General features: G+C 37.8%; 1 protein-coding gene across 3 annotated transcripts in view; it reads left to right on the forward strand.

Moving 5' to 3' along the window:
* Positions 1 to 14,247, forward strand: part of GABRA3 (gamma-aminobutyric acid type A receptor subunit alpha3) — a gene marked incomplete at its 5' end in the record, with an annotated part of 191,770 nt that overhangs the window by 70,455 nt on the left and 107,068 nt on the right. For all 3 annotated transcript variants that reach the window (XM_081042973.1, XM_081042971.1, XM_081042972.1), the window contains one exon: positions 10,428 to 10,549. In XM_081042973.1, the coding sequence (XP_080899099.1) occupies positions 10,428 to 10,549 (122 nt within the window). The remainder of the gene's footprint in view (positions 1 to 10,427; positions 10,550 to 14,247) is intronic.

Below are 14,247 nucleotides of genomic sequence, written 5' to 3' on the forward strand. Positions count from 1 at the left end.
AGTGGGTTTTTTATTGTCTCTGCTTACTTCTTGCTCTGATCCACCACCTTAGCTGTCTGACTCCAACCCCAGGACTCTAAGGCAGCTTCTGCAACCAAGATGGCTCTGTTGCTAAAATGGACACTTGTCTGTTCTTATGTAACTCAGTTTCTTTAGTAACATGTGGCAACATTCAACATTTTTGACTCTTTCCTCCCTCCTTAACTCTTTTTTTAATATGAAATAAAATATCCACATGTACGCATAAAAATAGAAATGTAAATTTAAACATAATTCTTTGACTTCAGACACCACAAAGGATTATTTTTTAAATTCCCTATGCTGTACATTACATCCCCATGACTTATTTATTTTATAACTGAAAATTGGAACGTCTTATTCCCCTTCACCTTTGTTCCCCCTTTTAAAACATTTTCAATTACAATTGACATTCAATATTATTTTATATTAGTTTCAAGGATTCGAAACCAAATGATTTGCTGAGAGAGTGTTCTCGGAGAAACTTGGAAGGAACTGAGGGAAGTGAGTTGGGGAGGGGAAGAAGTAAAGCAAAGGCATAATTTCATTTGAAGTGTAGCCTCCTTTGCCCCCACCGGGAGATATGTAACAGGAATGATACTAGAGATTTGGCCCACCTCCAGGAAAGGAGCCTGGGGTATTGTAGCCTCATCTCAATCAGTAATTGCCTGAGGGCTGACTGGAGGAAGGTACAACCTCCTAGGCCCCCTTCCTGCTATTGATACTACTCTGAAGTAGTTGGGGGGTGGTTTCACTGGCCCAGTGAAAGAGATCTGCACTTAGTACCAACAGTAAATACTACACCTGAGTTTCTTCATGCTTTTATGGCTACGCTTTCTACAATATTTTTCACAATACTACACAGCTATATCAAAGGCCTTTGATGTAATCTCTTTGTTAATCTTCTCCTTTTTGTTCATTGCTCACGTGTTGGTGTTTTCCTTTGTGCTTAGGTGCTCTTCTTACTATACAGACTAAGTGATTTCGTTCATCCCCATGACATTGTTACCTTATATATATGTCAATGATTCTCATCTCAATCACTGCTCCTAACTTTTCTGGAGTGGCAGACCTCTATATAAAACTATGTATTGGACGTGTCCACTTGACTATTCCATGAAGTACTTAAAATGAGGCATGTCCAAACTAGTTTTCATTATTCATCTCCCTCCCTGAACTCTAAAAACAACAGCAACAATAACAAAAACAACAAACATACCATGTTCCCCTTCCATTTTTCCTTGTTTTAGTCAGTGGAACCACTATGCACCCCTTGTTCAAGCCGAAAACTTATTATCATTTTTGCCAGTTTTCTACCCTTCACTCTCCAGGTTGACTCAATCACCAAGATCTGTCATTTTTACCTCCCACGTCCGTTGGATTCACCTAGTTTTGCCCAACTTTTCTGTTACCACCCTGGTTTAATCCAATGTCATCTTCCACTTTTACTACTGCGAGGGTCTCTAATTGGTCTGGCTTCCTAAAATCTTACTCCCATCCAAACTGTCACCCTATAGCCAGTGTTTCTTCTATGTTGCAGGTTGAGTCGTATCTACCCTGTTTAGAGTGATTTAATGGATTTCTATTGTCCCTAGATTAAAATCTCAACTCCTTAACACGATTTTAAGAGACCCATTACGATCCACTCTTTACCGTCTTGTCAGCCTTATTTCTTAGTCCTCCTGTCACCAAATTCTGTGTTCTTCAGCTATATTGAACTTTTTTTCCTTTTACTTTAAAATCTCATTTCATTCAGGAAGTGTCTTTACTAGAAATGATCCCCTTAACCTTGAAATATTTCAGTATTACACAGGATATCTTGTTCTTCAGTAATGGCTTTTCTGTTGTTTTACATTTGGCTACTGTCCCATATTCTTAGAAGCATAAAGACTGGTTCCTAATTATTTCTGCAGGGTTGACTGTCCTAAAGTACTCTGAGTCTTTCCATATCCTATCAGTATTTTCAACAGTAATCTCTGGGGCTGAGGGCTATAGAACTGGACTGATATGTCCTTAGAAACAGCCTGTGAGTCCCTTTTTGTTCTTTACCCCAGTCTGGAAAAACAGACTCATTCTGTTTTATTAACTCTTCGTGTATCTGATTTCGTTAGGCCATGATAGATGTTCTAAATAAGATGGAAGTTCTAAATAAATGAACCTTACCTCTTCTAGTGTTAAAGCCTTTAAAATTTTAGCTCTGAGACTACAGTTCTTTAAAAGTGTATTACCTCTTATAATCCAAAATAAGGATTTTGAACAGAATAGTCCCTTTTCTTGGGAACTTTATAATCATCATAAAGAACATTCATTAAAAAAAGACCATTTGTAATCTTCATTCCATATCTGCTTTTTTTCTTTTTGTATCTCCATCATCGATGTTGTCACCTCTCCTGTTTACATTGGGTTGTTTACATCTTGTTGGTGCTCAGAAAATCAGATAGTCAAGCCTTTTTATAATTATATTAAAGAGGAGGCCAAGAGATCTTACTTGAAAAGCAGAGATAAGTGCTTGGATTTAATACAGGGGCATTAGAAACTGTTGTTTCTTTCTTTCTTTCTTTCTTTGTTTACTTTCTTCCAAGTCCAATGCAATTCATACTTTGAAGGGATGAGACTACTGAAAGCCTGGCTCTGACGATTAGGCTTGGCACTGTATTTCCACTGACTTGAAATAAAGGAACCAATACAACTTTTAAATATATGGTGATATATGCTGGTAGTTCTGATACTTAACAGAGCTGCTACTTCTTTTTGTTTGCTTGTTTTCATACCTTCTTGACAGGATAGCTAGGGATATGGAATTTTGGTTTTAGAATAGCAGACATGGAGAAACCCATAGACAGCATCTGGTCTGATCCCTTATTTTGTGCATGAATAAATTAAGGTCCAGAAAGGAAAACTGATTTTTCTAAAACCTCACAGCAAATTAATAGTAGAGATAGGTCTAGAACGCCAGTCTCTGATCCAAGTCTCACATTCTTAAGGAAAAGCTACAGGGAACAATTTCAGCGTCATGTAATAAAACATTTCTTACTCCTGCTTTCTGGTCCAGTATTTTGACCATCAACAAATGAGAACAGTGTTAAGTAGGATCATTATGAAACTGTCATTTTTCTGAGCCAAAATGGCAGAAGATAAGCAATTTCATAATGGAGAAATGTAAGTAGCAAACAAGTGCCAAATGGATCCTCTCTCTGTCCAGATCTGACTGCAAGTTGTTGAAACTTGAGATGTGTATCAGTCAGGATCCCAAAGAAAACACATGAGGCCTTTCAGTTAAGATTACTTGAGGAGGGTAGATTTGCAAAGGAACTAACTGTAAAGGTCTGGGCATAGGGGAACCCAACGGATAGAAAAAGAACCTAGGGCCAACAGCAGGTATGTCATGTAAAACAAGCTTTTTTAAGAGGTGCAGAGACCCTTAATGGAGGAGATTTTACACGGGGGGGGGGGCGGGGGGGGAGAGGGAGAAAGGCAGAGAGGGAGAGAGGGAGGGAGAGACAGGGGATTACATAACCAGATTTGAGTCTTCCTCCTTCTGACCTTCAGCCAAACCCAAGTTGAAGCCAGAGGCCATGGGAGACCTGTAGATGTAGTTCATACAAGTCAGTTTTATAGGAAAGAGAACAGGGTGGAGAAGGGTGGAGACTATATTAGGTTGGTGCAAACGTAATTGCGTTTTTTGAAATTATATTTAACCTTTTAAACCACAATTACGGTTTTGCACCAACCTAATATATGGAAGGGGAAATGAAAGGCATTGGGCACAAAGCCTCACATTTGCATATTTAAGAATAGGTTGGAGATCATTATTTTGGAGGGACACGACCCTATATCAGCACTTTGTCTGCTTCAGGATTATGTGGTGGTAGCAGTGGTGACAGCAGATACTGTGAACTTAAGAAGAAATGGTTGGGGGGTTGCTTATTTGTTTCCTTGTCACATCCATAGCCTGACTTGGTGCCACTGTACCAAAGGTCCTTGCATCTCTTTTCATCTTGAAAGATATTTTCTCTGTCCTCTTAATCTCAGAATAAATTGGCACCTGGTGGCTGCACATGTAAATACTAAGAAGGCATGAAGGCTTTCGTTTTTCTTTTACTTTAACTCAACAAATTGTGTGAACAGGTGGAGCACATGTGGGGTGGGTATGTCTCAGGCCAATTATGACTTGAACTATAAGTAGGAAAAGTCCAATCGCTTCCATGTACATGCAATATCTATTATGGAATCGATTCATTAATACTTTTTACCGTTCAGTCGTCAAATGGTACGTTTTCAGAACCAGATGTGGAATTTGAGAGTCTGTCAATCCTAAGCTCCTACCCCGAGTCGAGTCCCTCCTGCATTACGCTTGATGATTGGCCTAGCAGGTTGAACCCCTCCGGTGATAAACTGCACTACTACCACAGGGCATAGCTCTAGGGGCTGGGAAGTGTTTCCGGTACTGAGCGGAAGTCTACCTTCCTCTAATGCCTAGCAGCACTTGTTTCCTTTTCCATATAACTGCTCTCAGAACTACTCCAAGCTTTCTTGTCTACAGTGTAACTCTCACTACTTTCAACGATTCACACATAATATGGTTTTCCGGACATTGCTTCAAACAGGAAACTCTCCTTTGCTCTCTAGTTAGATTTTTTTGAAACTCAACTTAGGACTTTATTTTTATTTATAATTTTCATATTCCATCATGTTTGCTTAAAGCTTATATGTAACTCTTACTAGGTACCAAGCATTATTCTAAGTTCTTTACATTTGTCAATTCATATAGCCCTTATAACAGACCTACTAGTTAGGTGCTGCTATGATTCCTATTTCACAGATGAGATATGGAGGCACAGAGAAGTCAAGTAACCTGCGAAAGCTCACACAGCCAGAAAGTGGCAGAGACAGGACAGAAACCCAGACAGTCTGGCCCCAAAGTCCATGTTATTAACTGCTGCAATGTATTGCTTTGCATGCATTTGGTCACTTTTAAGTAAGAATTAGGCACGTGCCTGTTTCTTTGATGGACATGAACACTTGTGTTTAGTAATCCCTCAATCTCTGAATACTTAATAACTCAGCCACATGACTGGCTGGCCTATGCTAAAATGGGGCAAGTACAATTGTCTTATAGGACTTAGAGGACTAAGAAATACATTTTCCTCTTTGAAGTACAAGTGAAGCATTTGTGACACAGGTCATGGCTGGGCATTTGAAGCTAAGATCACGAATACCTGATAAGTGATGCTGTGATTTCCTACTGCATCTTGCCTGAAGGCACGTGTGTCTCAGTATTACTGATGCTAAATGTGGTCTCTTGGTTAAGGTGGTGACCATTAGCATTCTCCACTGTAAAGATACCAGCCACCAGGATTGACTGAGAGATTTGAGCTGATGGCCAGCTCATTGTTTTGACCATGGCCATGGGAGAAGGGTAGACAGTAAATAATGGTGGGGAAGAAAATATTCCTGGTATGTAGTGTCCCCTTCTTTTGTGTCATATTCTTGTCTCCACATAGGTAGTGTTATAAATGGTTCTCAGACTGACCTATTAAAGTCCATTTAATCAGAAATATTGCTGAAACAGTGTTCATGCATTGGCAATATGGTTACAATCATTCAGATAAGGAATGAGAAATAAAGACTTGTGTAGCCTTACCTAGAAAACAAGCTACCCTTTATGTGGTGTTGTTTCAAAGGAAGCGTTGTTTTCAAAGGAAGAGCTTTTAACTACTTGCAAGCTTTGGCACACAACCCATTTTACGTTGGGGCACGTCTGCTTATGTTCACGTATGGGATCATGTCTCTAAGGTCTAGTGCCTTGTTTTGAATCATTCCCAACATAATAGTCAAATCTTCCCATGTGTTTGTGAGGTCTGTGGCACAGTGGCTTTCAGTTATTAGTAAGGCGTGAAAATCTTAGTTTTTGTTTTACTTTAACTCAGCAAATAGTGTGGACAGGTGGGACACGTGTTGAGTGGGTATGTCAAGCCAATACTTCTCTAGTTTCATTACCAGTCTACAGAAGCTATTTAAGAAAAGCACAGCTGCCTTTTAAGGTGGATTCTGCATATTCTACCCAAAATTCAGCTTATTTTTAAATGGCTTCAGTAAAGACACTAGAATGTGTGCTGTTTAATTCCAGGCGTTCCTCATTCCCTTCTCAGTATATAACTAGCATCCCCAGAACTGAATCTTTAGCTAGCCCTTTCCACTTATGGGAATGACTGGGCTTGGAAAATGAACACATGGGGAGGATTGGGAAATGGTGAGTAATCTGATTTGGCCATGCTTTCTGGTCAGAAGGAGTAGTGGAATTTGCAGCTGTAAAAGTAGATTGGGAGCAGATTGCAGATTTACAGCAGGCCATGAATGTCAGGCTAAGGAACTGCATTTTATTTGCTAAGGCATGAAGACTTATAGAAAGTTTGTGAGCAGTGCAGAGACAATCTGAACAGGAACTGGAAAAAAATTATTTTTTAACTGAGATGTAAAAATTATTTTTAACTGAGATACAACTGACATATATGTGTACAAATGTATATATGTATATACACACACACACAAAACATCTTTATCCATTCATTAATTGATGGTCACTTAGGTCGTTTCTATATCTTGGATATTGTGAATAATACTGTAATGAACATGGGGAGTATGCAGATATCCCTTTGAGATACTTATTTAAATTTCCTTGGATATATACCCAGAAGCAGAATTGCTAGATCACATGGTAGTTCAATTTTTTGAGGAACTGCCATACTGTTTTCCATAATAGCTGTACCAATTTACATTCCTACCAAGAGTGTATAAGTGTTCCCTTCTCTCTGTATCCTCACCAATACTTGTTATCTCTTGTTTATTCAATAAAAAGACATCCTAAAAGGTGTGAGGTGATATCTCATCATAGTTCAATTTGCATTTTCCTGATGATTAGTGATATTGAGCACCTTTTCACAAACCTTTGGCCATTTGTATATCTTCTTTGGAAAAATGTCTATTCAGGTCCTTTTCCCATTTTTAATTGGATTATCTTTTGCTATTGAATTGTATGAGTGCTTTAAATATTTTCGGTATTAGTCCCTTATTAGATATATGGTTTGCAAATATTTTCTCCCATTCTGTAGATTATCTTTTCAATTTGATTGTTTCCTTTGCTGTGCAGAAACTTTTTGGTTTAATACAGTACCACTTGTTTATTTTAGTTTTGGGTACCTGTGCTTTTGATAACTTATTCAAGAAATCATTGCCTAGACCCATGTCAAGGTTCTTTTCCCCTGTGTTATCTTCTAGGAGTTTTATGGTTCCATGTCTTACATATAAATCTTTGATGCGTTTCAATTTAATTTTCATGAGTGGTGTAAGGTAGGGGTCCAATATCATTCTTTTGCAAGTAGATATCCAGTTTTTCCAACACCATTTATTGAAGAGACATTCTGTCCCCATTGTTATTTCTTGACACCATTGTGAAAGATCAGTTGACCCTAAATATGCAGATCTCTTTCGGGGCTGTCTATTCTACTCCACTGATCTATATGCCTGTTTTTATGCCTGTTCCATGCTGTTTTGATTACTATGGCTTTGTAATATAGCTTGAAATTAGGTATTGTGAAGCCTCCAGCTTTGTTCTTTCTCAGGATTCTTTGGCTACTCAGGGTCTATTGTGGTCCCAAACAAAATTTAGGATTGTTTTTCCTATTTCTGTAAAAAAAAAAAATGTCATTGGAATTGCATGGAATCTGTAGATTGCTTTGGGTAGCATGGACATTTTCACAGTATTGATTCTTCCAATCCAGGAACATGGGATCTCTTTCCATTTCTTTGTGCCTTCTTCTATCTCTTTCATCAGTTCCTTATAGTTTTCACTGTACAGGTCTTTCATCTCCTTGGTTAAATATATTCCTAAGTGTTTTGTTTTGTTTTTAGTGCTATTATAAGTGAGATTGCTTTCACCATTTCTCTTTCAGATGATTCATCGTTAGTGTATAGAAATGTAACTGATTTCTGTATGTTGACTTTGTATCCTGCAATTTTACTGAATTTATTTATCCTAACAGTTTTTTTGTAAAGTCTTTAGGGTTTTAGATAATCTCTGAAGCCCTTTATAGCTCATCTATAACTCTGTGAAGATTCTCCTTTCTACCTCTTTCCAGTAACCCAAGAAATGGTTTTTCATTCAATTCATAGACCTATTTCCCAGAAATCAAATTAGGCTAACCAGGGTCAAGATTTCCCACAGTGAGAGTTAAGAGATAATGAGAAAGAGTTTTGCACAAAATCAATTGAGCTCCAACAGCCTTTCTCCCCACAGCTCATGGAAGGTGGATTCAGAATATTGGGTGGATTGAGCTAAGTACAGGCAGTCAATCCACTGTGTCTCTGTTTATCTCTTCAGCATATTGATGTCAGTTGGTTATCTCTGCACTACAGTTCCCTTCTTTCTCCCCCCTTCCCAAATGAATCTGTATCACTTCTAGCACTCTGTCCACTAAACCAGCCAATCATTTCTACTCTTCACTGGCTTTCAGTGCCTCTATGGCTAAAGCTTTCTTTATGGCTTTTGGCTTGTGGGGGTGCCAATGTTTTGTTGTTACTATTTACATTTGAATAATATGTTTGAGTGTAGGAACTACTATTTTAAAAAAAAGAGAAAAGAAACTTTGAATACTTTTAGAGATTAAGCATTAAGCCTGGCAATTTTAATATATTATTTAATATTAACACAACATATCTGTGAATTTGTTTTAATTTTAAAGGTGAGAAAACTGTTACTAGAGTGTTATGTGACTTGTTGAAGATCACGTAACTATTGCGGTTTTTGCGATTATTTTTAACCTTTTAAACCACAATTACTTTTGCACCAACCTAATAATTCAAATGCATCTCTCCAGACTCTCTAAGCCTAGTTCCCTTTTTCCTTGCACGTGTATGTATTTTATCATTTGATTCTCTCAGCAGCCCTGTGAGCGGGGAAAGATTATTCACCTTGTTTTACCTTTTCCCCCCTGCTCTATCACTACAGATAGAACAATAACAGGCATATAGTTGATGCCCAATAAAGATGCATTGAATGATTAAGTGAATTTAAGTAAGTTTATGAATTAAGGAAATTGAAGTTCAAAATTACTTTTCCAAGGTTATTAGATAGAGAGTAGCAGTTTGGAGTGAGAACTATTCAATTCAGACATTTCTACTACTCTGTAGATCTTTCTCAGTGTCTTTTTCAGAACAGGAACCTTTCTTACTTCTAGGGATAAATATTGGTGGGAAGATATAGTGACTGTCTCTCAAGACTCCTTCTTAACTGTTATCTTACGTCTTTTATAGCCCTGATTAACTGGATGCTAGGTATAATTATTGTACATCTTTAATAGCAACCTTCTGGGTCCAAGGTAAGATTGGAGAGAAGTGAGACCTAAGGAGATACAGTACTGTAACTTGTTTATTGGTCTACTCCAAATCCAAATACATCTGGCACTAGGACCCTAGATTTCCTACTCCTAGTTGATTACTTGGATTCACACCATGCTTCTTGACAGCCATTTCTTTCACAATATCCCTCTTTTCACTAAACTACCCTGGGCCTTTCTTTATTTCTAGTCCTGTCAAACCACATCAAGCTCCTCCTCATGAAGGGGAGGAAGTATTAGTCGCAGCCTAGGCCTGATTAGGTGCTTAGTAAAGTGCTTAGTGCTTGGAAAGGCTTACAGAGGGTGTCCAAAGTGGAGAAGCAGGAGGTAGCTAAGGATCACGAGAAAACTGGAAGACTTTGCTTATTGTTCTATCTCTGCCTCTCACTGGCAATATGACTGAGGGCAAATTTGGTGTGCTCCCTGATCTTATTTTCTTATGTATAAAATGAGAGAGATTAGGGAATCTCTTAAGAGTCCTGGTAGCTTTAGCATTAAATGGATTACTATTGCTTTGTTGTCCTACCTCCATAGGGTGGGAGGTAGATAGACTAGATGTAATTCAAGGGTCTGTCTGGCCCTGTTGTTCTGTGAACCCATGTATCTCTAGGCTAGACGAGAAATCAGTTCTTAGTAGCACAATTTTCCTTTTTTATTTTGAAGCCTGTTCATTCATACAACAAAATTTGCTCAATCAACTTTATGTCAGGTACTGTTCCCAAGGCCATTCTGTCCAGGATTTGTGTTTCTCCACTGCTGGGTTGGGGCTGGACTATATGTTTGGTAAAGCTCATGCCAGTGCTGGAGTCCCAGCTTAGGTATAGTGACCGCTGTCTGCCTCTTACACAGGTGATCATTGTGGACAATAGGAAGTGTTTGCTGGTTTGGTTAAGATACAGGGGTCTTGAATTGGCCCTGTCTATTGATCAAAATCTTGAATTAAAGTGTTTATACATTTAACTGTTTCCTATTAAGAACTATTATTGATCCTCTCATTTTCTTCCACTGCCTTAGACTCTCTCCTAAGCACGCCCCAGATATTCCTGATGACAGCACCGATAATATTACCATCTTCACCAGAATCTTGGATCGTCTTCTGGATGGCTACGATAACCGGCTGCGACCTGGGCTTGGAGGTCAGTTCCTATTTTAAGATCTTCTGCTTGGCTCTTATCATCAAAAAATATTCTTAAACCACCTTCAGTAGTCTTGTGATGCATGAGATAGATTAAGATAAAGCTGTTTCTTTCTTCTGAGCCCTGGAATTTAGTTTGAATCCTTCAGTTCAATGGTCAATCTCTCTGGTCTGATGTTGAAAGGTTCTGAATTTCACTTAGGTGTATGTATGTGTTTGACCAAGCCCATTTCTGGTAATGAAATACCAATCCCTGCCTGGATGGCAGGTGTAGCCCAGGAACAGCTAGGAAACATGACTTTGGTCTCAAGACCCTGAGTACATATCAGCCTGACATTCTAAAGAAAACCAATCTGCTGGCTAAATTGGATCTGAGTTGGCTACCAGTTTAGTATGATCAGCAATATGATCACAGTGAAGTAAATTCATTATAATACGTCATGGCTGTGTTGAAAGGGCCAGTATGCAAACATGTATGTGTTTAATTTTTTTCCTGAACCATTTGAGAATCAGTTGCGGATATCATACCCCTTTGGCCTAAATACTTCAATGTGTATTTCCTTTGAATGAAAATTACTTTATAAAATTACAATGCAATTATAAATTCAGAAAATGTAACCTGACATCAACTTTCTAATCTGTAGTCCATATTTAATTTTTGTGAATCATCCCCAAAGCGATCGTTATAGCATTTTTCCTTGATATAGGGTTCAATCCAGGATGACGCACTGCATTTATTGTCACATCTATTTAACTTATAGTTTGGTACAGTTACTCAGCCTTTCTTTGTCTTTTATAACAGATTAGATTTTCCTTATTCATATTTGGAAGAAATATCACAGGATTTAATTGTGCTTTTCTCAGTGCATTACTCAAGAAGGAACATGATGTTTGTCTGCCCCATTATCAGTAATATTAGCTTCAATGTTCACCAGGTTATACCACTCAAAAATTACCATTTTTTCAGTTTGTACTTAAAAAGTAATTTGTGGGGAAGTGATTTGAGACTATTCTGTTCCCCTTTCAGCTTGCATCCAATAGTTTTAGCAATTATTGATTATTATTGCATGAATAAAAACTGTTACGACTGCAAAATGGTGATTTTATAAATTCATTATTCCTCTACATTTTTTTTACATGGTATTCCATTGTAAGAAAAAAACCTTTCCTTCTGTTTAATTAATTAGGTAACTATTGGCATAAAGAGATGGATTCTTATTCAATGAATTAAAATTCATTAATATTCATTTTGATTAACCATTTCCCCCATCAGTTCCCATATTTGCTTAGTTCGAGCCTATTCAGGGTGGCTTCTGTTTCCTTTTGATATGTTCTCATTTTTTGAGCACTTTTACACTTTATGGCATAACACTGTATTCCAGACTTATCTTGTACTCCCCCTTCTTCAGCCTTGGAATCAATCATTTTTTTTCCCCAAGAAGAAATGGTCTCTCTTTTTTATGGAAAATTATATTTAAAATTCAACTTCTGAGTGCTGGGTGTTTTCATTCCTAGTGGGGTGCCATTGCTTCTAGGACCTTTCAGTGCACAGAATTGGAAAAATAGCAAATTATACATATATATATATATATATATATACACACACGTATACATCCATAGATATATACATGTATATATACACACATATATAATATGTACATACACCTGCATATGTTCACATATGTGCATATATATAAATATGTGTATATACATCTATATGTGTGTGTGCATGTGTAAAGAGTTTATACTGATATCAAACAACTAATTCCAGGCCAACTGTATTCTTCAATGATTGACTCATTTGCTCAATTCTACAATATGCGTAAAATAGTACTGGAATTACTATACCCATACCACGATAGTAGACTCACTTATTAAGTAAAGTTAAAGATATGTTTGCAGTTTTGTTGTTGTTGTTTGTCTTCAGATGAAAACTGTATGACGCTTTGGGATAAATAATGGATTGGAGCAGGGCAGTATTGGCGGAAAAGGCGACTAGACACAAATCAATTGCAATTTTCCAGGATAAGGTGATAACTATGGGAATGTAGAGAATTTGGTGACTGATTAAATTATGGGGTTAGGGAAAGGGGAGAAAAAAAGGATAACTTCTAGTTCCCTGGCTTGGATGACAGGTTGGTGCTATTTTCTAAAATAGGGATCATTGGAGGAGGAACAGTCCTATTTTATTTTATTCTGTTTTTTTTGGAGTTGTGGTTGGAACAAAGAAGGTACAGGGAGGAGGTGGAAATTAATTAGTTGTAGACAGGTAGTGTTTTGAGTACAAGTGAAAAATATGAGTGGAGCGTTTTGCTTCAGATTAACAGCAAATAACAGGGACCGGATTTAGCTTTCAGGCTTGAAAAAAACAACAAATATATTGCCTAGAAGTTTTCAGAAATTGAACAAAGCACAGGACAGTAATCCTTGAAAAAGGGAACAAAACAAGGTGAGCCCTGTGATTGTTAACAGCTTACTGGTGGAGAGAATTTCAAGCTTCAGTGCAGGGAGGGAAATCCAAATAGTGTCTGGTGGACTCTGTCTTTTGGTGAGAAAGGGTTGTGAACTTGGGGAGACCAAGTTGACTAAAATTGGTAGGATAGAGAAGAAGGAAGAGCTGCATGGAGAAGTGAGAGTTGCAGGGGGAAGGAGGGGTGGGAGGGAGAGAGAGAGAGAGAGAGAGAGAGAGAGAGAGAGAGAGAGAGAGAGAGAGAGAGAGATCCAGAAATTTGCAGAGGATATCCCTCAAGTTTTCAGGTGAGTAATGTTCAGCTCATACGTAGGTGGAAAAAACCCAGGATTGGGGAAAGGACCCTGGAAAACATCAGATGGAACAAGAGGCTTGGAGATAATTTGTGTTCCCACCAACCACAGTGGAAAAACTTGTAACACATGGGGCATGGGGTAGAATGCTCAGAAGGATATAGCATTAGTTCCGTGGCTATTCATCCCCCAAACAAAGGCTGCTCTGCTCCCACTTAATAGCTTAAAAGCAAGCTTCAAAAGAATCAAACTGTTTCCAAGTAACTTAACGTTATCTCAGAACAAAGTTCAAAAATATTTATAGCAATACCAACAAATGCCTAGTATCTAAAGATGGAATTTACAATGGCTGGTATCTACCCTGTTATCCCAAAATAAGACCTAGCCGGACAATCAGCTCTAATGAGTCTTTTGGAGCAAAAATTAATATAAGACCCGATATGATATGAGATGAGATGAGATGAGGAGATGAGATGTGATGTGACGTGATATGATATGATATTAGACCCGGTCTTATATATAGTAAAATAAGACCGGGTCTCATATTAAGTTTTGCTCCAAAAGATGCATTAGAGCTGATTGTCCGGCTAGGTCTTATTTTCAGGGAAACATGGTACTGAAAATTGTCAGGCCTGCAAAGAAGCAAGAAAATACAATTTAAAAAGGGCAGAAAAATGAATCGATAAAAACAGATGCATAAATGACCCATATAAAAGAATTAGTAGATGAGTACATTAAAATACTTATATATACATTTTATATGTTCAAAAGGTAGAGGAAAACATGAGCATGTTGAGTAGAGCCATATAAATTAAATAAACTAAACTTCTAGATATTAAAAAATACAATATCTGAGGTAAAATATATACTAGATGGGACTAACAGTGGATTGAAAAGGAAGAAGAAAAGATTAATGGGCTTGAACACATAGCAATC

This window comes from Rhinolophus hipposideros (assembly GCF_964194185.1).
Source record: "Rhinolophus hipposideros genome assembly, chromosome: X".
Taxonomy (NCBI): domain Eukaryota; kingdom Metazoa; phylum Chordata; class Mammalia; order Chiroptera; family Rhinolophidae; genus Rhinolophus; species Rhinolophus hipposideros.